We start from the raw sequence: 27240 nt of genomic DNA on the forward strand, positions 1-27240 counted from the left end.
GTGAATGTTGTAACCACATTGTTTTTCATGTGAAACCTTCATAAGAGTGTATATCAATAATACCTTAATGAAAAAAAAAGAAAGAAAGCTAAGCAGGGCGTTAGTTCACTGGGCTCAGCATCTGAGCTGGGAGTCCCTGGCTGGCTGGCCTCTAGAGGGGGCACCCTGGAATTGGCAGGAAGCCCAGCCACACCTCTGCTCACCAGTTGCATATGCTCAGCACCTGCTGTAGCCTCCCCCAGCCACCTCACTCCCCTCAGCAGCTGGGGGCCCTGCCAACAGGCAGCATACCACCCTGCTCCATGTCTTCCTGGGGCCCATGTGACACCCTGTGCTCACCAACCCACGGCCTTGGCCACCCCACTCCGGCATCCCTGCCGGTCCCTGTCCCCATGCCCTCCTCAGGGCCTCTCAGTGTGGACCCTCCTCCCCTGCGGCTCCTGCACTTTCCGAGCCTCTGTCCAGCTGCCGCCTCACCTGCAGGGCCTTCCCTGGCCACCATCTGCAGAGGAGCAGGGTCACCTGGCTGCTGCCAAGCTCCTCAGCTCTGACGTCCGGCATCTTCACTTGGCTGAACGGCCCATCTCCCCCTGGTATGTGAGGGGAGCTGGGGTGCCGACACACGGTAGGCACTCAGGCAATGTTACCACATATATGGATGCGCTGAGCACGTGACCTGAGCAGGCCACGGGACTTCTCTTCCCCTCTGGGGACAGAGGCTGCTGGCGTGCTCATTGCTTCCAAAAGACCAGAAAGGAAACCGTGTCTGGCCCCGAGCTGTGGAGACGTCCCCACGACTCCAGCTCCCTGCATCTTCCCAAGAGGCGGGAGAGGTCCTGCCCTTCCTGGGTTGAGGTGGCCTCCCCAGTGGCCCCCAAAAATGCCACCAACCTTGAGATGTTAGGCCACATCCCCACCGCCCTGCAGCCCCTGTCTACCCAAGTGCTCCAACCAGCACGGCCGTGGGCCTCATGCAGAGCCTGCAGAGTAATGGAATGAAGGCCCCTTGCTCTCCAAGTGCCCAAGCCACGCTCTTCAGTTCTCAGTGTCCCTTAACTACACTGGCAGGCAGTGGTGCCCACCTGACACGTTGGAGAGCTAAAGGCAAGCCTTCTGGTGGACCAGGTGCAGGAGACTCGGTCTCTGCAGATCTTCATGTGTCCTGGCTGGGGTGGGGCCACCGTGACTGCACGGGGAGGTGGTGGGCCCAGCCCCTCTCCCGGGCTATCTCCTGGCCTCTATACTGAGCTGTTCCCCTCTCCCAACTAGAGCAGAGGTATTGTTTGACCCATTTCACAGACATGGAAACTGAGATTCAGGTACAGAGCCCAAGTACCCAGTAGGGCCAGGGCTCCTGACCCTGTGACCTCCCATGCTGGCTGCAGGGCCACAGCCCGCAAGTGGGCCACGATGACAGCAGGTCTTTGGTACACACACTGTGGTTCCCAGACAGGAGCCCCTGTGTTCATGATGGCACAGAGACACCCTGGGACATCAGGTCAGATCCAATGGTGCCTCCCCTACCTTGGGCCAGTCCACCCTGAGCCCCATGGAACCCAGGCAGGAACACCTGGTTGGAAATATTCCCAGTTGAGTCCTGCATGCCCCCCCAGATGTGAAATAACCCCCACCAAGCTACAACGAAGGGTCTGGACCCGGTGGCCACAAAGATTAAATCCTGCCCAGGGCAGAATTACAGACAGCGTTTTAGGAGGACATGCACCAGCGGGTGAGGGTCCATCCAGCCCCTCAGCAGCTGAGCCCGGGGAGGGTGCTCCACCCCCACTGAGCCTGCACTGGGCCCCAGGGCTGGTAGCAGTGGGCAGTGAGCCGGGAGGTAATCACAGTGGACGGTGCAGGGGAGAAGGACCAGGATGTGGTGAGAATGAGGCAGTGATGCCACTTACAGGCACCTACTTTGTACCATGCTCTGCGCTGGGCATCGGGAACCTGTGTGGTCACAGGGCATGAGGGCTAAAGTGCAGGGAGCCAGCCCCGGGCCTGGGGCTCAGCGAACACATGGCAGATGGCTACCGAATGGACGCTGTATGTGTAGCCCTAGTCCACCTAGCCCTGGAGAGCATGCTGGGTGTTGGCGGGGTGAGGGGTTAGCCCCACATACGCACCTGCCTCCCTGGGCCTGAGAGCCAGCAGCCCAGCATGGGATCTGCCTCTGGGAGGTGCCTATGTGGAGGGGTGGGCGACCCTGTGCTCCCCCAGCTGCAGCCTTTGGGGGTCAGGGAGGGGGTGAACCGTCAGAACCTTCAGCTTCAGCTGTCAAATCAGGAGCATGGGTAGGGACCCCAGAAGCTCACCACTCGCCCTTCCCATCAGCCAGGGAGGACAGCCAGCACTGGCACCCGCCGGCTGCCTGCCCGCCTCTCCCTCTGCTCTGCAAACGGGGCTGATACAGTAATCAGGGTGCCACATATGGGCCCTGGAAGATGACTGCTCCCTGGGCCTTTGTTCGCCTTCATTATTCTGGATGAGGTTTTTTTCCCAAGTCATAAAAATGACATTTTTAATATGTGGAATTTTTTTTAAAGAAAAGCAATATGAAGAAGACTTTTATTGTCAATAAGCTCTACCTTTTAAACCAGTTATCTTAGTTTCTGCTCTAGGTATTTTAATTGAAGATTAACTGCTGTTAAAGAGTGTACACATTTAGTGAGTGAGTGTTTGGACTATTAAAATTCGGCTCCCTGGTGGTGGGGGACGGTCTCCACTGGGGCCACCAGGCCCCAGGCCCCTCCCCCGCTGCCAGCTCCAGCAGCTGTCCACGGAGGGGCGCCTGCAGTGGGAGCAAAGCCTCACCTGTCAGTGGGGGGCAGGTCAGGGTGGGGGGGAAGCACAGCCTCCTGGATGCGGAGCTGGCTGCGCACCTCACTCCCATCCCTCATCCTGATGGAGGAGGGAACCAAAGCTCAGAGCAGGCAGAGAAGCCACCATGTCACATGGCCTGGCATCCAGAGCTCTGTGTCTGTCAGCACCACACCCCCCACCCCCTGCCCACCTAGTTCTCACTGAAACCTGTCTGTAGGATCCCCTACCCCGTCTGGTCACTGCCCTCTGGCAATTGCCTAAGACTGACTTAGTGGCCAGCATGTTCCAGGAGCTGAACAGAACCTACCCAAGGAATGGCTTCTGCCCTCCCAGGGTCTCCCTCCAGAGACGTGTGTGTGCATGCTTTTGAATGCGTGTGCGTGTATGTGCAGTGTGCATCAGGCAGAGCGGGCTCGCCGACTGCGCCAGCAGAAAGGTGGCACTCCAAGTGCCGTCTGAGAGAGGAGAGATGACCCCTCCTCCAGCTTCCTGGGAAGAACTTGGGCTCCCAGTAATGAGGACGTGTGATCACTGCCCTGCACTGTGACCTTGGGTGAGATGTTGGCATCCCCGGGCCTCAGGGCCCAGTCTGAGTGATGGCGTACTTAGTGTGCACTCCCGGTGCGAGCTGAGGCACACAGGGTGCCCTCCTCATCCCTCCTGGGCCGGGCCCTGTGCCAGGCTCTGGGATCTAGTCTCTGCCTGCAGAGAGCTACAGGTGGTTAGGGAAGCGAGCTCACATGCACCCATGCTAGAGGTCGTCCTGGGGGTCGGACCAATGCCTGAGGGACCAATGCCCGTGGCATCAGGCTGTGGCATGGCAGAGGGGAGCCCAGCTCCAAAGCCGGCCCATGAGTCTGAGCTCAGCTCACCAGCTTCACTGTGTGACCTTGGGCTTGTTACTGACTGTCTGCCTCAGTTTCCTTGTGTATAGATTGAGTCAGTCCCCAGGAGATGGTGCTGGAATTGAGGAGAACTATGTACAGAAGTGCTTGCAACAGGGCCTGGCATGTGCTAAAGGCCCGTGAATGCTGCTCAGGACTACCACTGGTGTCCCTTTCGTGATCACAGACAACTGGCTGGTGCCCATCTCTGGGGTACTTTGGGCAAGGCTGGCCTCACACAGATGGCCTTTCCACTTCAGACCCCCTTCTCTGCCACCTAGGCCATCTTTGGCATCTGGGCAGTGGCCGAGGCCCAGAGGTCCTCCTGTTGGAACCTAGAACACAGACATCCCCGAGGCCCCATGCCTGCAAGTCTCTGCAAGGTCACCCACTGGCCCAGCCCATGCTGTCCTGGGCTGGGAGGTGCCATGCTGCCTGGGTCAGAGTGCCCCCTGGCATGCCCATACCCTTGTCATTTGCCATCTCCTCCCCACCTTCAGAATAGCTTCAGCCCCCACATGCCCCACCCACCCACAACATTGCCAGCCCTGTGCTTTGTCACCAGTGAGAAGAATCAGGGCCCTGGGGTAGCCAGGCCCATAGCCAGACTCCCAGGCCTGCTGCAGGGTGGACAGCTCTAGAGCCCCAGGCCTAAATGCAAATCATTGCTGACCGTATACCAGCTGTTTGACCTGGGCAGTTATCTCCCCTGCCTGGAAAGTGACTTACAGGTTGTCCAGAGGCTTGAATAAGATGCCATCTGCACATTTGGCTGGGCAGCCAGTTGAGGAGAGTGCTAGTGAAGCCGTCGCTATGATGGTGGTGGCAGAGGTGACCTGCCAGGCTCCTGCCCAGCCACTGACCCACGCAGCCCACCTCACCCAACTGCCTGCCTTCCCTACCAGAGGCTGTCAAACCGCAGTCCAGGGAGCCAGCCAGAGCATGCTGCCCAGCTCACCTTCCAGAAACTGCCACTCAGAGCAGCTGAGCTCCGTCCCCAGGCTATAGTCCCTAGGCTCCTGCCCTCACCCACCTGCCCCATTCCTGGAGCATCCAGCCCTTCCCCTCTGAACCGTCAGGTGGCTGCCCACACAACCATTCCCGCCTGTGCTGATATCAAGTGTGACCAAGGGATGGGGCAAGGGTCCAGTTCCCCTGGATGCTAAGGAGCAGACCTCTAGTTCCAGGTGGGCTGGGCATGGTGGATGAGAGGCCTGGTGCATTCCTGCTGCCTCACCAGTGGTCGGCTCCCCAAGCTTCCTGTGTCTTGGCTGCCTGGCTCTCGGGGCTTGATTAGGAGCCAGGCAGGCGGGTGGATGAGCTCTGACCCTCTGGGGCAGGAGGGCTGCACCACCTTTGGAAGAGAGCCAGCTGTCAGGGTCTAGCCCACTGGCAGACAGGACAGAGTGCAGCTGGGCTGAGGTTAACAGAAGTGCCCTTACCAGAGCTGTTAGCCGCTGCTGTAGGCTGCACCTTGTCTCCTTGGGACACAGTGTCTGGACGTGCGGCAGCGTGGACAGCCTCAGCCCCCTGGGGAAGGAGGGCCTGGAAGGCATCACACAGGCCTGAACTGATTCTGAGCCTTTTGCTCAGAGACTGAAGGAGGAGGGGCGTTTGCCAGGCAGAACAGTACCATGGGCACCCCAGGCAGAGCACCATACAGAGCCGGGGCAGGGCTCAGGGGTGGGCCTGGGCAGGGCTGCGCTGGGGGGGTCTGTGCAGGGGTGAGCAGTGGGGCCTGGGCAGGGCCATGCTGGGGGCGTCTGTGCAGGGGTGAGCGGTGGGGCCTGGGCAGGGCCGCACTGGGGCGTCTGTGCAGGGGTGAGCGGTGGGGCCTGGGCAGGGCCGCGCTGGGGGGTCTGTGCAGGGGTGAGCGGTGGGGCCTGGGCAGGGCCACGCTGGGGGCGTCTGTGCAGGGGTGAGCGGTGGGGCCTGGGCAGGGCCACGCTGGGGGCGTCTGTGCAGGGGTGAGCGGTGGGGCCTGGGCAGGGCCGCACTGGGGCGTCTGTGCAGGGGTGAGCGGTGGGGCCTGGGCAGGGCTGCGCTGGGGGGTCTGTGCAGGGGTGAGCAGTGGGGGTGAGAAAGTACAGGTTCTTCAGGAGGCAGTTGGTGAGGGACTGGTTGGAGGACTTAGACATCTGCCTGAGGAATCGCTTGAGATTTCTGAGCTGGGAGAGATGAGGAAGTTTTTGTTCTGGAAGGGTTTCCTTGGCAACACACCCAAGAATGGATCAGAAGAGGGAGCTGGCGGGAGAGCAGCCGGGTGGCCCAGCAAGGAGGCCAGTGCCTGAGGCCCCCATGCCAGAACCCCAGGCCTGTGGGGGCACTGGGGGGAGGAGCCCTCAGGCAAGCCACCAGAGGTGCCAGGCAGGTCCCACACTGCTGTGCAAACTCGAATGAAGGTTTTAGCCCTGCCCAAGCTTCCAGGGGCACACCAGGCGTGGCCCCAGGATGGGAGGTGGTGAGCCCCTGGCTGCCCCACTGCCAGCCTGAGTGACCCCCGCCCAGAGCCACTTCAGGGTACTGTGTGCCCGCTCCCCCCAAGTGAGTGTCCCAGCTGCCCTGGCCCGTCCGCCTTGAGACAAGCACCTCTTCACCTGGGCTGCCCCTGAGGACTGAGCTTCCTTCTGAGTCTTGAGACCCAGTCATTTCTTATAGCTGAATAGTTTTGTCTTTTGCCTTAACACAAAATCCTTCCTTCCACTTAATGCACTGGTTTTCCCTACCCACGCACCCCCCCAATCTCCAAAGCCTTGACTACATTATAATTTCAATTTACACAGTGTGGGAAAGATTTCTGCAAAGGGCCCTTTTTTGTTTTTGAAGAATTCAACATTGCTGCTAAGAAGCTTAATATAAATTAAAGGAGGAATTAGACAACATTAAGACATCAAAATGGGGGTGCGGGCGCCCATCGTCTCGCCTCCACCCAATCAAAGGGGCTGCATGGAGCCCGTCGAGTGCGCGCTGGAGGACCTCAGGAAGAACGTGGTTCCAATAAAGGGCCTATTCTGTCGCCTGCCTTCCCCTAATTCCCTTTGTTGCAGGGACAGCAGAGTACCGTGTCTGATAAAAACTTAATCACCTTATCTTTTTAAAGCAAATTGCATCTTTGTTTACATATGGGATCCATAGCAGGAAGAGAAAGGGGAGACCAGGCAGCCGCGGGGAAGGCTGCAGCTCCGAAGGATGAACATGGAAAACCAGGCCTGACAAAGAGTCGGCTGGAGAATTCCAGAGTTGCTGTCACCCCTCAAAGATGAGTTCAGGGGGTGCAGCAAGAAGGGAGCCAGCCGGTGTCCAGGCCATCCCTCCCTGGCCAGTCTCACCTTCCTCTGCCGAGCAGCACCCACCCTGACTCCTGTCAGCAGCCCGGCTCTCCCCGACCCACCAGGCCCTCCCGGCACCTCGTGGGCCTCTATGTGCCAGTGAAAGCCGGCCTGCCCTCCGTGGGCCTCTCTGGGCAGGCCAGCTCTCGCCAGAACTAAGCTCAAACAGGGCCATGCTGCCCTGGGCCACTGGTGGGCAGAGGGGCCTGGGCTCCGACCCCAGCCCCACCGCTGACTACGGAGGGCCCTGGGCAAGCTGTGCTTCAGAGCGCCTCAGCTGGTCACCTGCAGGAGCAGCGGCACTAACAGCCCTGTGAATACTGGACTCAGGCCCTTCCCTGAGTCACAGCTGCTTCCGCCCTGGCAGAGTCTCCCTCGTTTCTGCTCCCCTGCGACCCCCTAGGTAGCCCCCTTCCCGCCACCCGCGCCTCTAGCCTCACCAGGCAGCCGTGCATCCTGCACCGGCCTCCACGTTACCCGCATAAGAGGTGTCGGGCACTATGCTGCCCACACCTCACATAACCGAGTGGGACCTATGCAGGCAGCTTCATACCTGGGGCAGGTGGGCAGACACCCTGTCCCTCAGCTGAGGTTTGATACGGGAGCCCACCAGGTAACAGTTCAGCCACCCTGCTTGAGGGACCACGGGCCCCCGGGGGGGAGGCCATGAGAGGGGCCCCTCCTGCCCCCAGGCCAAGCATCCAGTCCAGACTTGGGCTGAATTCAGGGCCCTCTGTGGCCATCCCACCCGGCTATTGGGTATGTCCCTCTGAGCCCCCAGCCCATCCGCCATCACCAGGATGCCAACCTCAAGAAGGGCCCCACCCCTTGCCCGACTCTCTGCCCTCTCACCTCGGTTCGCTCCAAAGCTGCTGTTCCAGGAGGGGACCTACTGGAGTGCCTGGACTTGGCTACAGCCCCATGAGGCCACTGAGGGGGCCAGTGACCCTAAGCTGCTTGCAAGGGCTCGGTTCCCACTGGGGGGTGCAAGCCGCCCACCAGCACAGAGGCCCCTCTCCCAGCCTGGCCCCCAACATGAAAGCGACGCCAGCAATTGGAGGCAATTTGCCGGCCTTTGATGGCCATGTCGGGGCAGCACCCGCGGCCAGGGCTTGGGAAACAGTTGTGCTTCCTGCATTCTTCCCTGATTACCCCAGCCCCAGCCAAGACCCAGCAGCCTCCAACCCATTGTGCCTTTGTGTGGGGCTGGCGCTTGGTGAGAAAGGCCAGCCCGGCCCTGGGAGAGTATCCCCAATGAGAACTGTGGGGAGCAGCATCACCCCCGGGGTTGTGCTGGCCTGCCCCCTGCATCCTGGGGTCTCAGCTCGGACCCACCCACTGTGTCCTGGGGTCTGGGTTTAGGGAGCAGAGCAGGCCAGACTCTAAGAATCACGAGGTCTGGGGAGAAAGCAGGGAAGGCATCTGCTGGGGCCCTGTGGGGCCATGACTGCAGCATGGACTTGACATGTGCGGCCCATTAGCCCTCATGCCATCCTGCCAGGTCGGAAGCCAGGCTGCAGGTCACATGGGCAGGGGTCCTGCTGTCTGAGCCTGGGCTTCTCCCAGGGCCCTGGCATACACACAGCTATTTCCCAGTCCTGGAGGCACTGGCTGCTTCAGAGTGTTTCTCTTCCCTCTGCTGCCTTGCACACTGGGGCAAGGCTGGACTCATTCCCTTTCTTTTCCTCTAGCAAACCCTCCGTGAGCCTGTGTGCCGGCCCTGTGGTCGGCACTGGAGAGGCAGTCCCTGATCACAGGCCTCTGGGGGCAGGGGAGGGGGAGCCTCCCCGGGGAGACCGTGGCTGAGCTGGAGTTAGCCACACAGAAAAGGCAGGGAAGAGCACTCCAGACAAAGGGGCTTGTGGTCTGTGGCAGCCGCCTGGACTTCTCCTGGCTGGAGCACGGAGCCTGGCACATAGTGGGGGCGGGGGTTTGGGGTGAGGTGCAAGGAGAGGCACAGCTGGATGTCCAGGGCCTGGGATGCCGAGTAAGAGGGTGACCGTCCTGCCGGTGGGACCAAGCCCAGGTGCTCCACCTGTGCCTTAGAGCAGCCTCTCCCCAGCTGGGGACAGGACTGGGAGGAGGCCGGCACTGCAGTCCCCTGGGGAGAGCCTGGGTGGCCTCCCACGCAGGGCGCGTGGCGAGGATGAAGGGCAGGGCTTGGGCCAGAGGGAGGTTGGGAACCGTCAGTCCCTAAGCCGGAGCCTCTTGGTTTGCTGCTCTCACTGCCAGACCATGGACTCTGATGTCCGTGAAGGAGCTCTGAGCACCGCCTGCCCCCACACAGGCTCTGCTCGGGCCTGTCCTCCACCAGGCAGAGCCAGAGAGCTGCAGAGACGCACCACTGGCCTAGGGACACTGGCTTCCTGGCCCGCGGCAGCCCAGAGAGCCTTAACCAGGATGTGGCGCTAGATCTGGTCCAAGATGACAGCCACCTCCTCTCCCTCCCCTGCCCGCCCCCTCGGACCCTCTTCCCCTCCCCGCGGCCCCCCCAGCTGCCCACGGACCCAGCAGCCAGGCTGCACTGGGCAGACACCATGCCCCCCCTGGGTTTGGGCCCGAGTGCAGGAGCCACACCAGGGGCCCCGTAGTAGGCAGCCCTATGGGCAGCCAAGGTCGCCATGGAAACCTTGAGGAACAGATACAGGGAAGAAGAAAGCATTGCTTGTGACCATGCTGCTGACACCTCACAGCCTCATGGGTAGCCTTCTAGTCTTTTCTGCGTCCCAGAGCTGGAGACGAACTCTTCCAAAAATTTTGATTCCCATGTTCCTTCACTTAAAAATCATAATGTGAGTCTGTCCCTGTGGAACTTTAACCTCTTCTCAGATGTCACTGTTCACATCCCTGGACAAACTGCCATGGCAGAGCAAGGCCTGCTGCTCCTGTCCTGGCCGCCCTCTCCTTGGGCTCAGGCCCCGGTGACTCCACGGCCACCACCTCCCCCATGTGCCTCTCCGGTGACTCGCTCTGCCAGGCCTCAGTTTCCTCCACGCTGTGTTGTGAGGATTAAGTGCCTCCGTGCGTGGCTACACCTCTGTGCACAGATCTCGGGTTGCTGGTTGGGACTGAATTCCAGGGGTGTGGCATCGGGGACCTCGCGGCTGTGCTCGCCCTGCAGGGCCTCAGCCGGTACTGAGTCATTCAGCAGTATTTCTGGAGCGCCTACCGTGAGCCAGGGGTTGTTCTAGGTGTGGGGCCTGCAGGAGGGAACAGACGTACAGAAGCCCCTGCCGTGGTGGAGCTTATATGTTAGCAGGGGCAGCGTGAAACAGCACAACAGGAGCTTACCGCCCATGTCAGAAGGTGGTAGCAGCCCTCGGAGCAACAGCTGGGCCGGCCGGGCCAGGCAGCCAGGCTGCAGGTGACCCAGAAGGGCCTCACCAGGAGGCAGCACTGGCCCTGTGCTTCGAAGGAGGTGGACCCAGGAGCCACAGGAAGTCCTGGGTGGAGGGATCAGGGTGCAAAGGCCCAAGGTGAGGCGCCCAGTGTGTTGGGGCGAGAGGGCCATCAGGCACAGCGCAGGCTGGGTCGCATGGGAAGGGGACAGAGCTCCAGACATGCTCCTCATGACTCCAGGTGTTGCCAGGGGCTATCCCAGAGGGTCACACACCGCCACGTGGCCTCCCAGAGGGTGGTCCCTAAGAGGGGATGGCAGCTTCACGACAGCAGGGTGTCCTGCCTGCCTCTGTCCCCGGGGCCCCCAGGAAGTGCACCGGAACCACTGGTGGATATGGCAGGTGGACAGCTGGCACCCTGAGTTGGTGCACAGCTCCTGCAGGCCCCTGGGACCCTCCCTGGTTTGGACTCCCATGGCACCTGGCACATGGCTCACCCTGTGGACAGGGTAAGCTGTGGTCACCCTGGACCGCCGGCCCTACAGCCCCACCAGCACATCCATAGCTGAGCATCAGGCTCAGTCCCACCCAGGACTTGGCATTCAAACTCCCTTTGCCTGCAGACCCTTGTCGGGGTCTCATGCGGCTGGTCCCTGTCACCTGACCCCCATCCTGGCACTCTTCCTCAGAAAAGCCTGACCTCAGCCCGCACAACCCTCCTGCCCCCGTCCTGGCGACACAGCTGTTTTGTTTCCTTATTTGCCCTGGTGGCTATCTGGGTCATCTTGCTGGCTTGTTTACTATCTACCCCTGTTCAGACTAGTAAACCCCGTGGGGCCGGGCCCTGATCGCCATTATCTTCCAGTTCTGGAGTGTTCTCTGAAAGGCCTGAGGGCAGGGTGGGAAGAGCAGGGTGGATGACTCAGCCTAGGCCGAGGGCCGCCGAGTCCAGCTGGTGTGGGCAGTAGCTGGGGCCGCCCGACACTGTGACCTGTGCTTTGCTTCCCTCCATTTGCCACTTGGCCAAAGGGAAAGGCCACTGTCAAACAAAGCAGCTACCGCCATTTGCCCCAAATCCAAACATCTCAGCATCCCCAGCGGACTTGTCTCTGGGTTGGTCAGCTCTGGGTGCTGTTGTGTCCCCGTAATGAGCCTGACCATTTCAGAAGAGCAGTTAAGTGGCCACGTCTTCACCAGTGCCAGCTAGGTTTTCCGGCTCTGCTGCTTCAGGCAGTGCGAGTTAGGCCCTGCATGTAATGAGAGCCATCGCGGGCAAGATGAGCAGCCGATTGGGCCACGCCTGTCTCCTCAGCCTGGCGCAGGCGCCGGGGAGCCCCACACCTCTATAGCCATCAGACCTCCTGGCACCAGAGAGAGACAGGCGGCCCATGCCATTTGTCAGGGTCTGGTGCCAGCCACCTTTTCTGTTTGCAGAAGGAAGACCGGGGCTCTGATTTGGGGAGTCAGATACCTGCAGGCCTGGCGCTTGCTCGCGGGGGCTGGCCCAGAGCCATTCCCATGCCACATGGCCCGTCCCCGATGTGCACAGACCAGTTGGGTGGGGAGCCAGCGATCAGACACTGTGCTGCCCAGCAGGAGGGCAGCTCCCTGTACAGATCCCAGGCCCACAGCATCCTGAGCCCCACCACTACCCCCTGTGGGTCTGGCATCCCAGGGGGCAGGTTGGAGGTGGCCGACATTCTTGCCTAGGCCTGTGGGAGGGAGAAGAGCCAGGCAGTGGGCGGGGTGTACCTGAGAAACTACAGTTGTCCCTTGAACCAGCCTCCCAATCACACTTTTAAATGTCCAAGAGGCATAGGGATGGTGCAAGATGCTCTCACAGCCTATATTCCCCTGCAGAACCATTTCCAGGAGTCTGCTTAAGATGGACACCCCCAACCTGCAGGGGTGGGCTGGGGCAACTAGCCTGCATTTGTTGCCAGATGTGGGCCCAGAGTTCAAATCTTGACTCTTCCCAACTCACCATCAGGCCTGGAGCAAGTCACTGGCCTCCCGGGACTCCCGTTTTCTCATCTGTGAAATGAAGAGGTTGCCAGCCTCTCAGCAAACATGTACTGAGTACCTTGTCTAAGCCAGAAATAACCCGGCCACCCCTGCCACCCAGCACTGCCCTCTGGTTGAGACCCCACAGGCCATGGTCCTCCCAACACAAGCTTAATGCCTGAGCCTCATGCTGGCTTCCCTCACAGAGACACAGCTGGGGCCAGGGAGGGTGCCCTCCAGGTATGAGGCTGTGAGGGGAGGGCGGCTCTCTGCCTCATGCCCACCCCAACTTGCCACAGCTCTGGACACCCAGCTTCTAGGTCCACTGGCCACTGCAGTCCCTCTGTGCAAATTAGGAGGGGGTGCCCTCTCTGGGGGATGCAAAGGCCTGCCAGGACCCACCTTTAGCAAGCAGGACATGGGCACTTAACACTCTAGAATATGAATTGTCCTTCTGGCCCCATGGCAGTCTCCCTGGGCCCCCTCAGCTTACCTTCACCACAGCCCTGCCTGCTTGCTCCCACCAGGAGCCCCAACAGGGCTGTGGGGCTCACAGAGAGCAAGCGGCTTATTCTAGGGCACTCTGCTAGTGCCAAGTGTCTGGGGCCTGGCCACAGCCTGGTGTTACCCAGGCCTTGGCCCCTCTGCCTGGGGCCAGCCGAGCAGTGTCGCCCAGGCCAGCAGTCTACAAAGAGGCTGCGCTGCGCCGCCACCAGGTCGACTCCTCATAAAGACAAGCCCTGCGAAGGGAGACTGCAGCCTGGTATTAAAGGACAAAAGGACCTTCCTCTGTTGGCAAGGAGGGGAAGGGTGTTCCAGACAGAAGGAATAGCATATGCAGAGGCTAATAGCATGACCGGGAGCCCAGGAATTGTCACATGCTCCTCAGGTTATGGGGTAAGCACAAAAGCAGTGGTGATGGACTGGAAGAGGTGGCATCGGAGTGTTAGCAGAAAGCACATTTCCGCTCTGCCCTCCGGGTGCAGGGGGTGAAGGGAAGGTCTGTATGAGGCATGGGCATTTAAAGGACCCAGTAAGATGTGGGAGGCAGCGGGTCACTCCCTGGCAGTGGGCGGACAGCCAGAGCCCAGGCAGGACCCCCAACAGGAGCTCCAGCCAGAGGAGGTGGGGACCAACACCCTGACCTCTCTCTCCTGCCATCTGATCAGCTGGGGCTTCCCAACCAGAAGCCAGAGGGCATGGGAGCCCTTAATGTCACTGCAGGGGTCAGCCTCCCAGGCACACAGAGAGGAGAGTGGCTCTCCAGGGGCAAATGGAGAACGCAGAGGCCCAGGGGCCTCAATGCCAGGGTTCAGGGTGTGGTGTTCGTGTGAGCGCAGGGGAAGCAGTGGGGGGGGGGTACCTTTAGAGCAGGGGGAGGGTGTGGCCACCAATACGGAGCTGACCCCACAGGGGCCTGAGTGCAGGGCTGGTGGGTGGGCAGGAGACCCAGGGCGGGGCCTGCTGAGCTCCATGCTGGATGGGTGTGGACTAGCATGGTTGGGGAGGGGCAGGAATGCTGGGATTTCGGAGGCAGAGTGGACCCCAGGCCCCGTGGAGGGAGGCAGAGGGGTGGCGCTGGGGTCCTGGCTCGGCCCAGGAGAGTGTGAGGGAGTCGCTGAAACCCGAAGGGACTTGGAACTGGATCAACATGAGTGCCCATCCAGGGCTGCAGAGTGAAAGGCGTTCCCTTTATGTCTTGCAGGTGGCCTCAGCCCTGAGACCAAGAAGATCCTGACACCCACCCTCAGGAAGCGGGGCCGGGCGGGCCGAGGGGAGGCGGCCAAGCAGGAGGAGGGCGCTGAGCATTCCGAGCCGGCCCAGCACGTGGCACTGAGCCTGTCTTTCAAGCGTTATGTCTTTGACACCCACAAGCGCATGGTCCAGTCTCCCTGAGAGCCCCAGTGAGCTCCTGCAGGGCCACCTGCCCAGGCCTGGGCTGGGCCACAGTGCCAGATACCCAGCCAGACATGCCTCAACCTCCCCGGTCTCTCCCTATGCCCTGCAGGCAGCAGGCCTCCAGGCCTGGCGCTCAGCCTAGGAGAAGCCTGGGGTTGGGGGTGGGAGCGCCAGTGTCGCCAGGGCCAGAAAGATCCATCCTTTCACCCCTCAGCCTCCAGGAACAGGCAAGACTAGAGAGCTGGTGGCCACATGAGGTCCAGGCCCCACCCTTCCCCCAGGTGGCCTGGCACTTGCCAACTGTAAATAAATGTGCTGTGGTGCCTGCCCACTTTGCTGGTCTCCCCTGTGATTTCATTAGGGGTCTGCTCTCAAGGTCAATGTCAGGAACTGCCGGGGCCCCTTCTGATAGCAGGGCTAGGGGAGGAACCTGACCCCAGAGCCCAGTGGGCTCAAGGGGTCCACAGGCTGTTGGGCCCCTAGGCCAGGCTGGGTGGCTGCTGGGCCCTGCAGGAGCATATGGGGTCCTCTGGGCGGCTGAGTGCAGGGAGGGCACCCCTGGGTGTCAGGAGCAGCAGGGTTCCAGGCCAGGGTTTCAGGGTAGATGCAGGCTAGAGGCTCCTCCATCCCCACGGACATCAGGAATCCCTAGGCCCCTGCCCTCAGGTTTGGGGCGCACACTCTCCTCAGTGTGGGGGTAAGGGCAGGCGAGCACCCTGCCGGCCAGGGAGAGTGAGTGCAGCCCCTGGAGCCCAGGAAGCCCTGAACTTGCTCCACTGCCCGCCGAACCCACAGGCCACCCGACCAGCAGTCAAGCTGTTGATTCTCAGAAAAGGATGAGATGGCAGAACGGGCCAACTGAGGGGAAATCAGAGCTTTTAAAGACATCTGTATAATGAACAGATGTTCTAAGCCCCAGATGGGCACAGAGGACTCCCTTTCATCCTGGTTATTGGTGCATTAGGCTTTAATTTTTTTAAATGGCATCAAGAATATCAACAGGGGCAGTTGCAGTCCAGTGACGTGGGGTTGTGAAGCCCTGAGCTACGGGAGCAGCCTGCGGGACAGGCGGTCTGTGTGTGGCCCCAGCAGGGACCCAGCCGAGAGGCCAGGCCAGGGCAGAGGTCCAGGGTGGGCACTGAGGGCTGGGCGGGCAGGGAGACCAGGCCCCAACTGGGGATGAATGGGGAGAGCACGCTGGTGCCCCAAGCATGGCCACAGCTCATGTTCCCCACCGGGACCATGACCACCATGGCAACGTGGTGCCCCTTGCCTGACCGGACAGGCTCTGGGCCCTCTCTTATCTGGCTGCCACCCCTGCCCTGCAGACCATATCACAGGGAGGCAGCAGGCGAGGGCTCCCGGGGTGGATCTCAGGGCAGAGGTCCCGCAGCGCCCAGCACCTGCTGGGTGCCAGGCCCCGGGCCGGCCACTTCCCATGGCTGCTCAGCCCTTTGGAGTGGGGTCTCCCCAGGACGTGCCCCGTAAGTGAGGAAACCACCTGTCCTCATGCTCAGTGTGTGGAAAACGGAGGCAGGAGCTGCTGGTTCCCCCTGACCAAGGGGTGAGAAGCCAGTCTCTTCCTCCCAGCCCCCCATGGAGGTCCCTGCAAGTTGGGATGGAGAGGAACCCTGGGCTCAGCTTCAGGTCCCTGCTCCACGTGGGCTGTGTGACCTTGGATACGTCACTGTCCCTCCCATCACATGAGGCACATGACCGAGCAGAGCCACTGTCCCGGCAGGCATGGAGGGGGCTTGGTGAGCAGGAACCTGCTCTGGGGACAGGTTCATGCGGAAGCGACAGGCAGACACAGATGAGCTGGAACCACTGCCTCGGTTCAGATCGCGGCCCCTCTGCTCTGGGACCTCAGACAAGTCCCCTAACCTCTGTGCCTCAGTGTCCCCATGGACAAAATGAGAACAAATTCGGATGCTTTATAGGGTTGCTCAGTGACCTGGGCACACTGCTCACCAACAAGGGACAACAGGCCTGCAAACTGCTCAGAAGGGGTGCAGCACTCCCCCTAATCGGCCATTTTCCTGGGACCTCTGGGAGGGTCCCCAGACCCACCCATGCCTTTCTGCCCACCTCACAGCCCGGGAAAGGAGGCGCAGAGAGGAGGAGACAGCCACTGTGGTTGGGCCACAAGGAGGAGCCACCTGTGTGTGGTTCCCAGAAGACTTGGGCCTCCCAGAGAGTGTGGCCAGGCAGCCTGCTCGGCGTAGCCGACCGCCCAGGAGGGGCCCCTATCAGGCCTGGCATCAGTGGAAACCTGAGTGCCATTAACCAGGTCGGGCCAGGCACAGCCTCTGAAGGGGAAACACAGCTGGGTGGGTGGGCAGGGTGGGCGCCGATGCCCAGCTTCCTGACCGGCAGTGTCCCCCTTCCCCTGCCTCCCTGGCCAGTCCCAGCCCCTGTGTGTCACGGGGCCAAGCCCACCACAGCCACAGTCACACGCATACACTCATTGCATCTGTTCATCCACTGCAGGGCTGCCCGGGAAGCACCCTTCCCATTTTAGATGTGGGGATAGGGTGGCAGGACTGAGCTCCGCCCATCCCAGCTGTTGCCTCAGGTAGAGTTGGGATTTGAACCCAGGTTCCAGGTGGCTCCAGAGCCCTCCCTTCGCCCATCGCCCCAGTGCCTTGGCTGTGTCCTTGGAAAGAGGTGCCCCTGGGGTCTGCTTTGGGACCTGGGAGGCGGGGGTGGGGGAGCAGTGCTCTGCCCAGCCCCACCACCCGCCTGCCCACCCAGGATGAAGTCATGGGCAGGCGTCCTGCCACGGCTGGGGCAGGAGGGGCAGCCATGATTGGCAGGCCCCGACCAGCAGGGCTCATGCATCAGCAACGAGATAAGGCTTATCTGGAAATGTCCCTGGAATCGAGACTCCGATGGAAACAGGCGTCCGGGTTAATATATTTTTGATAGATAAAGTCTGGCAAATGGGAAGCACTGGGGGCAGGGGCAGGAGAAGGGGTAGCTTCTGTTCTCCAGGCCTCCTGCCCAGGTCGTGCAGCACACCTGTGTGTGTGCGCATGCCCCAGGCCTGTCGGGGTCTGGGTGTGTGCAGGGATGTTGGTGTCTGGGTGCGTGTCAGAGGGCTGAGGGAGACCCAGTCTGTCAGGCTGGGTTTTGGGTGCACCTGTGTGGGGGTGGGTGAAGAAGAGGGCTGTTGGGGGGTGTCCAGTGTGTACAGGGTGGTAACATGCGCATGTCCAAGGACAATTTGTCCCTTGGTCTGCAGGGGCTTGGAAGTTGGTGGGGCCTCTTCCCCAGGACGTGGTGGGATGGGAAGGTGGTTCATCACCCCTGTTCCACAGACCCAGAGCCCCTTGGGGTCGCCCAGGACCCTCTCTGTGCTGGCTCACCCTGGGATGACCTGGGCCTGGGCCTCCCCAGCCTCTGCACAGAGTTCACCATTTCCAGGTTCCCTTCCAGAGGCCAAGGCCAGCCAGCCCTGCTCACAGCCTCCCAGCTCCGAGTTCAGCCATGTCTGTCCTCCATGGCCATGTCTGGGGTGAGGCGTCTTACCAAGGGGCTGCCTGTGCAAGGTCTTGAAGAAAAAATAGGAGTTTGCCAGGGCAGGAAGGGTGGTGTCCGGCAGAGGGAACAGCAGGAGTAAGGGCTCTGGCCAGAGTGAACGGTGGCTCTGTGTGAGGAGGGATGAGGTCGTGGCTCCCGGTCTCTCCCAGCCCCCGGTGGGCCTCCAGGAGCCTCCACAAGGGCAGCCCTGATTAAAAAGGGTAATTAGCACTTGGCTGATAACAGAGTCGAGCCATAAATTAACCCAACTCAGCCAGCACCAGGGCAGCCAGGGACTCCGGGAGCCGGCTCCTTGGGGCCGGCTGACCCCAACCCCAGGCTCACAGGGGAGGGGGCAGGGAGGTAGTGGGGCAGCCTTGGAGCCGGGCAGGGCAGGGCTGCAGGCCTGGAGGGCTGCCTGCAGAGTCCTGAAGGGCAGAGGCAGGGAGAGTGTGTCTGGTGTGGTTTCAGGAGACCCCTCTGGTGCCCAGTTCCGTCCAGCTCTGGACACCCCTGCAGTGAATCTCCCGGGCCGGGAGGTCAGGCTCTGCCACCCCCTCCACCCCCCAGGGACGGACACCTTGTGGGTTGAAGGAAGATGCTCAGCATTAGTTGTTGATGGGTCAGTGGGGCCAGGGAGGGGGCAGTGCAGGCTGAGGCCCTGGGAGGCGGAAGAGGACATTTGGGAAGTTTGGGGATCCAGATAGGGGAATGGAGCTTGGGAGCAGGGATAGGTTTGGGAAGAAGCCCAAATTGGCCAGGCACAGGTGTTGAGCACCTCCTGTGTGCCAGGCCCTGGGTAGCAGCCTGGCGCTGTCTGGATGCGGTGCTGGGGGCAGCCTGGACCCCATATCCCCGCCTCTTCCCCTACCCCTTATTGGGTGGCCTGCGACCCCCGTGCCTCAGCGCAGCCATCCAGCAAGACGGGCTGCCCCCCAAATCTGGGCCAGCAGGTCAGAGGGCAGGTGCCCTGTGTGTTCCCCAGGATGAGGTATTGCCCCATCCTCCAGGCCCCCCCGCCCATGTTATCACTGGTGAGGAGACGGTGCAGCAGAGAGAAACGGCCGCTTCCTGCGGCCACAGCTGGGGCTCTAGATAAAGGCCAGCTGGGAACCCAGGCCGACCCATGGAGGCGGGGTGAGAGGCCAGGGTCAGCCGCCCACCTCGCACCTCCAGGGACGTCCCACGGCCTCAGCCCTGAGCTCCAGGCTTTCTGCACAGTCACCAGGCCAGAGGGGCTGTGGGCTGCTAACTGCCACCCATTCCACTCTAGCCGGAACCTCTGCTCCCCCAACCTGCACAGCCAGCTCCCTCCCTGGTGGGTCTGTTGGCTCCCCAAGCCCACTGAGCCCACCAAGTCGAAACAGGTGGCTGTCGTGGGCATGCTGTCTAAGCAGTGCTCACCGGGCTGAACCAGGGCGCCCCACAAACACGCTGTGCTTCCCGGTGCCCCCAACTCCCTTCCCTCCCTCCAGTGCCCTGCCCCTGTCCGTCTCTTGTCCTTCACAGCTGAACTTGGCCCCCTTCTCCCACCGGCCACACCCTGAGGCCCCGGGGTCCTGGCCCCTGAGCTACGCCCAGCCCAGACCACACTGGGCAGCAGGCTGACCCGAGGGCAGGGTGGAGGGGCCAGCTGGGAAGCCTGGGCCTCGGGGCCTCTGGGTAGCACTGCGCTCCCACCGCCCCTGCATTCTCCACCAGGACCTGCCCCAGTCACGGTCACACCTCGCAGCCCCACGCTGCAGCCTCTAAGAGGACCCTCCTCACCCCGCCTCTTAAGGTCCCTCCAGGAGGCGAGAGGGGCCCCAGTTATAGGAGGATTATGGGGGCAGAAGCAGGCCTTCACCTAGAGCTCCGAGGAGAGGCCTTGGAAGCCCAGATTTCCCAAGGGTTCAGAGCTGGGGCCCAGGCCCCGCCACAGAAGCCAGATTCCTGACCCATCCTATACCCTCCCAGCCCCTTACCCAAAGGAACCCCCAAGCCAGCTCCTTACCCTAGGCCCAGACTGTCTCCAGCACCCTGAGCCCATCACCTGCACCCCCATCTCCAGCTCTTCCCCGTCAGCACCAGCCTGCCCAGGTCCCGAGTGGGGAAGACCTGCTTAGGGGACAGGCCTGAGGGAGAAGCCCCGAGGCCAGGCGGGTGGCTCAGTGGAGAGGCAATGGTCAGGGGCTACAGTCCTGGCCTTGGCCCTGACAGGCAGTGTGAGGGAGCCGAGGGAGGGGACCCGTGTGCCCGGCAGGCCTCTCCCACGCCACTGGGCACACTGTGGGGATGGGAGCCCAGCAGCAGGGGCAGGGTTGGGCAGAACACCTTGATGAGCCTCCTGTGAACCCACGCCCTGCTGCCCGTGGGAAAGTGGGCATGGAGTTCAGGGTAGCAGTCTGGGCTGGAGAGAGAGGGGCCATTGGTACACACGCCAAACAGAAGAGGCTGAAGGGGCTTTCAAGACCGCGGGGAGGGAGTGGAAGGGAGAAGGGAAAGGGCCTGGGACAGACTTGGACGTCAGGAAGGAGCGCATGCCAGAGGATGCAGGGCACAGGGACCAGCTGGAGAGGGAGGGAGGAAGCCGGGGTGCTGTGCGGGGCAGGGGTGCACATGGGTCAGGGTCCACGGGCATTGCTTAGGATGCCCTGTGGGGCCAGGGATGCCAGCCCGGGCAGGGCCTCAGGCAGGTACCAGCAGCAGCGAGCCGGTCAGATCTGGGGGGCAGGCGGGCTGGTGGGCGCCAGGCAGGGCTGTTGTGCAACGGGCCTGGTGTGAGATGAAGCAATGCGCCCCCCAATCTGGTGGAGCCGCATGATGGGGCAGGGATAGCCCCCAACCGGCAGCATCTCTCCGGTTCTCAGGGTTCAGCGGGGTAGACAGAAACCCCTGCCTCGAGCGTCCCCTGGGCCGGTCCCAGCTGACCAAGGCCCACCACCCTCCCCTGCTCCGTCTCCCCTAAGGGGGGGCCCCCACGCTCTGCAGGCCTTCGCCCTCCCTGCTCCCTCTGTCTGACAAGGCCCAGGTTCCAGTCTGCTTCCCTGGGGGACCTCAGACAAGCCCCCTCGTCTCCCGGGGCTCCCCTCACACACGGCCCCCGTGGGTCGGACAGGGAGGAGGGGACCCAAAGGACAGTGGTGCTCGGGCAGGATGCCTGGCTCGGGGAAGGGTCCCGGCCGTCTGCAGGCAGACCTGCCCTGCCCTTGCCTGGCTTATGGACGGGCTGGACTTCCCTCACAGAGGGGAAACCGAGGCAGGGGGAGGGTTTGGCCTTCTGCCCTAGCGCCCCCAGCATAGGGGACCCTGGGGGGGACATGCATGTGCCCAGCCCAGGCCCCAGGCAGAGCTCCCTGTTTGGGGGTCTGAGAGCACATCTGGACATGTTGGCCAGCTGGGGCCACCCCCACCCCATGGACAGCCGGCTGGGCCGCTGATAAGGGGAGACAGTTGTCAGAGTGACAGGGTGCCACTGATAAAACAGACAAGCATCTCCCAGTGGCCGGAAGGGGGTGGGAGGAGGCCCAGTCCCGGGGGTGCCCACATCTCGGGTGGAAACACTGAGGCTACTGGTTCTGGGCAGGGGGCAGGGGGCACCCAACTCTCCTCCCCGCCCGAAGCCCTCACCACGGCGGCTGGGCCTGGGGAGGGAGGGCAGCAGCCCCACCCGCCACCCCTGCCCCAGCCTCCTCAGGGCCCCTCACGGGACAGACACTCTCCGCTGCTGGGCCTTTACTCGGGCTCCCCCCCACATCTGCCACTGGCTCCTTCTTCCAGGCAAAGCTGGCCCCTGAAAGAGCAGCTACCCAGACTAGAAGGTGGGGGGGGCTGTTACAGAGTGGGGTGGGGGTGGTGCGGACCCTCACTCACGTGTGACAGGCCTGATGCAGCTTATGGCACATGCACCCTCATCGCCTCAGTTGCTGAGGCCCAGAGAGGCCAAGTGACATGTCCGAGGTCACACAGCCTGGTGGGAGTCGGTTGGGGCTGTTAGAGGCCTGGCTCTGGGCCCAGAGTGGGCAGCTGGGAGTTCAGTCAGGCCCATGGGGAGCTGGGCACCAGCGGCAGGAGGGAGACTTGTCAGCCAGATCTGAGCTCCACACCCAGCTCCCCTTCTGGCTCTGGCCCTGCCGGGCACGCGGGGTCACCATCTCAGGTCTCTCCGAGGACTCGCACAAGGTCACCTGGGCGGAGGCGGCCTGCAGGGGGCCAGAGCCAAAGCCCTGCCCAGCTGGTGCCATCAGCCCCCCAGGACACTCTCTGCCTCTCATCGCCCTACCCTCCATGCCCTGTGGGCCTTCCTACTTCACAGCTGCGGGTAGGGGCTCAGGGAGGGAACAGGCTCTCAGCAGGTCACACGTGGAAGCCCAGCTCTCACTGGCTCCAGGACCCCAGGCAGGCTGCCTCCTGACCTGCTGTGCCCCTCCAAAATGTGGGCTGGCAGGGGCTGGGCATGGCACTGGGCTCTTTTGCTGGAGCCGCTGGGACCCAGGCCCTCTCTTCTGGCTGGGGCTGTTGAGCTGGCGGATGTGAACTTGAAGCTGCACTGACCATCTTGTCACCACGAAGGCTGTGAAGTCTACACCACAACAGAGTGATGTCTACACTGAGGAAGATCAATAGAGAGATGGAGAGAGACAGACCCCCAAAGGCACCAGCTGAGCACCTGGACCCAACTATGCCTGAAGCCCACCCCTCAGTATGCAAGGCAGTAAATTCCCTTTGATGCTGAAGCCTGTTGGAGCTGGGGTTGTGTATGACTCAGGGTGCACAGGATCAGTCAGCTGCCAGTCAGGGATATGCCCTGGGTCCTGGGCTCAGTTGCACAGACACACAGGGGCCCATGTGTGCACACAGATCCTCAGTACTGCCTAAGAGTCTTTTCACATGGCCAGTACTCACATCCCAGCTGTGGGACCTTGGGAGATCCCTCCAGGGGACCGACTGCACCTTCTCTTTCCCCCACCCATCCCCGCAATTAGACCTGGTCTGGGACACTGAACCAGCCACCTCTGCGCAGCCTCCCTCAGCAGCCCTGCAGGGCGTGGCACCCTGGATCTGGACCGATTCTCATGGCTGCCCCCCTGAGACCGCAGGGCTGCACAGCTGGGAGCAGGTTCTCGTTTGTTCCGTGGGGCCCTTACATTAAAAAAAAATTGCCAGCATTTTCGAATGGCAGATTTCACATAAAAATACCTATTGTTGCCACTTACTAGCTGTGACCTGGAACTAACTCATGCCTCAGAGTCCCCAGCTGAAAGCTGGTGACAATGACAGAGGCCCTGTGGCCCCTCTCCCTCACACCCTCGCCTGACCTATTAGCAGGTCCCACGGCACCACCCTCAGAGCCACCCAGAGTCCATCTCCCCTCACCCCACTGCCGAGCCAGGCACCCACCTCTCTTACTCGGATCTTCACAGCCCCTCCAACTGTCCCCAGCCCTTGCCCAGGCCCCTGCAGCCGCTCCCACACCAGGCAGAGAGCCTTGTGCACCTGTCCGATCAAGTCACTCCCAGGGGCCCACCTCTCAGAGTAAAAGCTGAAGTCTTCTCTGTGACCTCCAAGGCCCTGCACGACCTGCCCTGTGACCTCCCTGACCTCCTTACCATTACCCTCCCCCCACCCACCTGCTCCAGCCCACCAGCCTGTTGCCTCAGGGCCTTTGCACCTGCTGTTCCCACTGACTCAATATAGCCCCGGCCACTCCCTCCCCCTCGGTGAGGCCCTGTCTGGGGTCACCCTCCCAACCCCCTGCTCTGCTGACATCTATTGCCCTCTGACACCCGGAATATCTTGCTTATTTACCTCACTTACTGTTCGGGTCGCCCATGTGAACATCAGCTCCATTTGTTCACTGCCATCCCCAGCACCAGCACACACGCTGGGTGCCCCACACTTCTTGGGCACCACAGGCTGCTGAGGGTCAGGCAGGTGGTCCCTGTGGAGGCCTGAGGAGTGCTGCCACAGAGCACGTCCCCACAGGTGGAGCTGGACCGTCAGCACTGCTGCTACCATTCCTGGCCGCAGTGGCCTTGACCTTCAGGGATAGGGCACACTCTCGGCTGGCCTCTGCTTCCAGTGCCATCACTGTCAGAGCCCCACACTTACATAGCCTTGGGGGCAGGCTGCCCTGCAGCTCCTGCTGCCCTGTGCTCCCTGCTGACCTCTCTTCCGGAGCCACAGGCTCAGCCTAACCCTAACAGGACCTGGCATGTTCCCCATCTCAGCTGCCCAGCCAGATCCCCCACCTGGTGCCACCACACCTGTGGCCTGCTGCCCCCTCCCTGCCTGGGGCTCCTGGTCATCTGACCAGGTCAGTCCTCTGCTCCCAGTGGCCTGGAGGCAAACGCAGCTCCTCAGCCTGACGTCAGAGGCCTCTGGGATGACTGGGATCTCCCAGCCCCGCCTCGTGCCCACTGCCTGCGTCACATCCAGTCCAGCCGGGTCTGCATACCCCTCCAGGGACCCCACCTCCCGCCATCCAGCTGCCTGCACGCCCTCAGCCCTGGGACCTCAGAGCCAGCTGACAGCCTCTCTGGGAGGTGCATCTCCCTTCCTGCTCCCACCCTCCTCATCCGGTCTCAGGGCCTTTACTGAAGCCTTACATACACATCGCAGGCCAGGATGTCTCCCTAGAACTCCATGCACAGCCCCTCGGGCCCTAACTCGGGGTGCCATGGGTGTGTCCATCATCCCTTGCAGGGCAGGGACCCCAGCTCCATCCACAGGCAGCCCTGCTGCCCTGCCTCGCCCACCACGTCACACCAGCCAGTCCCTGGGTCTTCCTCCCAGGCAGCTGGAACCTGACCACTGCCCCCCATTCTGCTGCCACCAGCCCAGTCCAGGGCAGGCACACCATCTGGTCAGACAGCCACAGCCACTCCCTGCTCCCGCCTCTCAGGAAAGTCAAGACTTCCACAGAAGGGAGATTTGTCAGCCAGACCCGGGCGGATCCCTCATCACCAAGACAGGGTTCCAGGCAAGAGCATCACTGGGGATGGTCCCAGGCACATCAGCAGTCAGGGGGCAGCGGCAGAGGACAGGTGCTCACGAAGTTGCGCTGGTACCCAGCTGGACAGCTGGGGCTCTGGACCTGGGAGTTGCTCCCCTAGGGCCAGGGAGCCAGGGTGCAACCACCGGTGCTGACTTCGCCTAGTCAGGGCTGCTCCTGGGCCGTCGGCTCCAGCACTCATTGCCCCACTGAGGCGGGCCAGCCTGCTCGGAGGATCAGGGGCTGGGGGGCCTGCCTGCCTCATCTCCCACCCCTGCCTCCACGCTTCTGGGCCCCCCACGTTAGGACAGCTTCCCTTCTGCTGGATCTTGCCCTGCTGGCTCCAGCTCACCTCAGCCAGGCCACCAACCTTGGTGGGGGCAGAGGTTGTGGGAAGAGCTCCCCATCCCCCTCCCATGTGGCCCCAGGTTAGTTACTTGTACAGGTGTTCCTCATTAGTTTTCCTGGTCAGGCTGTGTGCCTGTGCCCACGCCCCCGTGTGGGTGAAGGCGTGCACAGGTGACTCTGGAGAGAACAGGTGTGGGTGCACCATGTACACTGCAGCCATGAAGCTGTGTACATGGGTTTTGGCGAGCCCGTGTGCAGGTTGTGGTATATGTGTGTGAGGCTGGACACACGTGTGTCCATCACACCCAGGCCTGAGCAAGGCCTAGAGTGCTTTACAGTCTGGCGGACCTGAGCTTCTGTCTCACCCACACTGACCGCCATGACCTCTGACTCAGTTGCTTCTGAAAACTGGGATCCAGCTATCACTGCCTGGGATGGCTGCAAGGACGTGTATGCACTGAGGCAAGGGTCAGTTGGTGGCTCTGTCATCCCCTCACCTTATCCACTGTCATTCCTTCCTCACCCTGTCCCTGGGCTCCTCTGTGTCACCTCCCCAAGACCAAGGACACCATGCCCCACCCCCACATCGCAGGCAGCCATGGTCTTCCTCCCCAAACAAATTGAAACAACCAAAACATGCTATTTTGCATTGATCAAACTGGTAAGAATGTGAGTTTGAAGTGTTGGTGAGGAGGTGGGGTGATGGGAGCCCTCCTTTGTGTTACTAGGAGTGCATATCCGCAGAGCTGCTCTAGAGAGCAAGCCGCTACATCTAATAAATTTAAAATGTTAGTGCCCTGTGGTCACGACCACACACTCATGTGTGTGCACAAGGAAGAAGAACAGGGAAAACAAGTCACATATTCATCAGTATGGGGTGCACAGCCAGACATAGGCTGAAATACTCTACAGCAGGTAGAGGGAATTAATTCCAAGTATCCTGTGAATAGATGCCCCAAACGGGAAAGGTAGTTGCAAAGGGATATACACAGACTGTTTTATTTTCCACTTAAAAGAAATTTCTTAAAGTAATACTATGTGCACTCTGTGAACTCAGGTAGATGTATTTGAATGTGTAGAAAAAGGCATGCAAGGATGTGCTCCAAACCAACAACCAGTGGCTGCCCCTAAGAGGGTTGTGGTGGGAAAACAGCACAAGAGCTTTACCTTTTATGCTTTAAATTTGTTCAAGAGACTATACTTGGTAGATTAGGCACAAATAAAGATGAACAAGGGACAGAGTTCTGTGAGGCACAAATGCATGGGGCCATAATAGGGGTTAGGCAGGCGCCTTATTGCTCACAGCCACTTGACCTTTTCCTAAAGACCAGCTCTCTGGTCAGTCCAGAGTCTGTAGCCAAAAGGCTGGCCCTGAAGGTGACGCCCTGACACTTCCCTGTGGCTGCCCTGGGTCCCTTCCTGGACCCTTCCCCCAGGTCAATATGGAGCAGACCCTGCTCTGAAGACCCAGGGTCTCTCAGACCCCAGATCCTTTGGGTCCGACTGTCCCACCCCATTTTGTGACCCCCACCAAATCCTCAGGCACACAGTTCAGTTGTGACTCTGGCCTGGAAATGTTCTCAGAGAGATCTGTCGATGACCAGAGGGGCTGGAGGTGGCAGGCTATGGGTGAGTTGGGGACAACAAGAGGAGACCCTGGGAGACAGGGACAGGCCAATAATTCATCCCATTCTCAGCCCGCAACTTCAAAGCTGCAGCTCTGGGGCCAGAGACAGATTGCAGGAGAAGCCTTGGGGGTCAGACCAGGGGGTTCACGCCTGAGCCACGTGCTGGTGGGGGAGGGGCAGCTGAAACCCAGAGACAGAGATGCAGTGAGGGGCAGAGACACACAGAGGGAAAGAAAGCGTGAAAGAGACAGGCACCAAGAGAGACAGTGGGAAATAAGTAGACCTGAGACATGGAGTCCCATATCGCTCCGCGCTCCTGGAGGAGGGGCCACACAGACAGAAAGAGACAGAAGCGGAGGGGAGGCCCCCAGTGCGGGGTCCCACGGGTCTGGCCTGTTCCCATTGGCTAGGACTGACTGCAATTAAAGCCCATAATTGATTCCCTGGGATGACGAGGATCATTTCAATGCAGAGAATTAAGGTTTTCTTCCA

The 27240-nt window shown here is 61.2% G+C and overlaps 1 protein-coding gene across 2 annotated transcripts in view; it reads left to right on the top strand.

Moving 5' to 3' along the window:
- The window catches only part of EEFSEC (eukaryotic elongation factor, selenocysteine-tRNA specific), a 247967-nt gene extending 233359 nt beyond the window's left edge, over positions 1–14608 (top strand). For both annotated transcript variants that reach the window (XM_036911550.2, XM_036911547.2), the window contains one exon: positions 14084–14608. In XM_036911550.2, the coding sequence (XP_036767445.2) occupies positions 14084–14116 (33 nt within the window). In that variant the 3' untranslated portion in view covers positions 14117–14608. The remainder of the gene's footprint in view (positions 1–14083) is intronic.
- Positions 14609–27240: the final 12632 nt, after the last annotated feature.

The sequence above is a fragment of the Manis pentadactyla genome, chromosome 1 (genome assembly GCF_030020395.1).
Source record: "Manis pentadactyla isolate mManPen7 chromosome 1, mManPen7.hap1, whole genome shotgun sequence".
In the NCBI taxonomy this organism is placed as follows: domain Eukaryota; kingdom Metazoa; phylum Chordata; class Mammalia; order Pholidota; family Manidae; genus Manis; species Manis pentadactyla.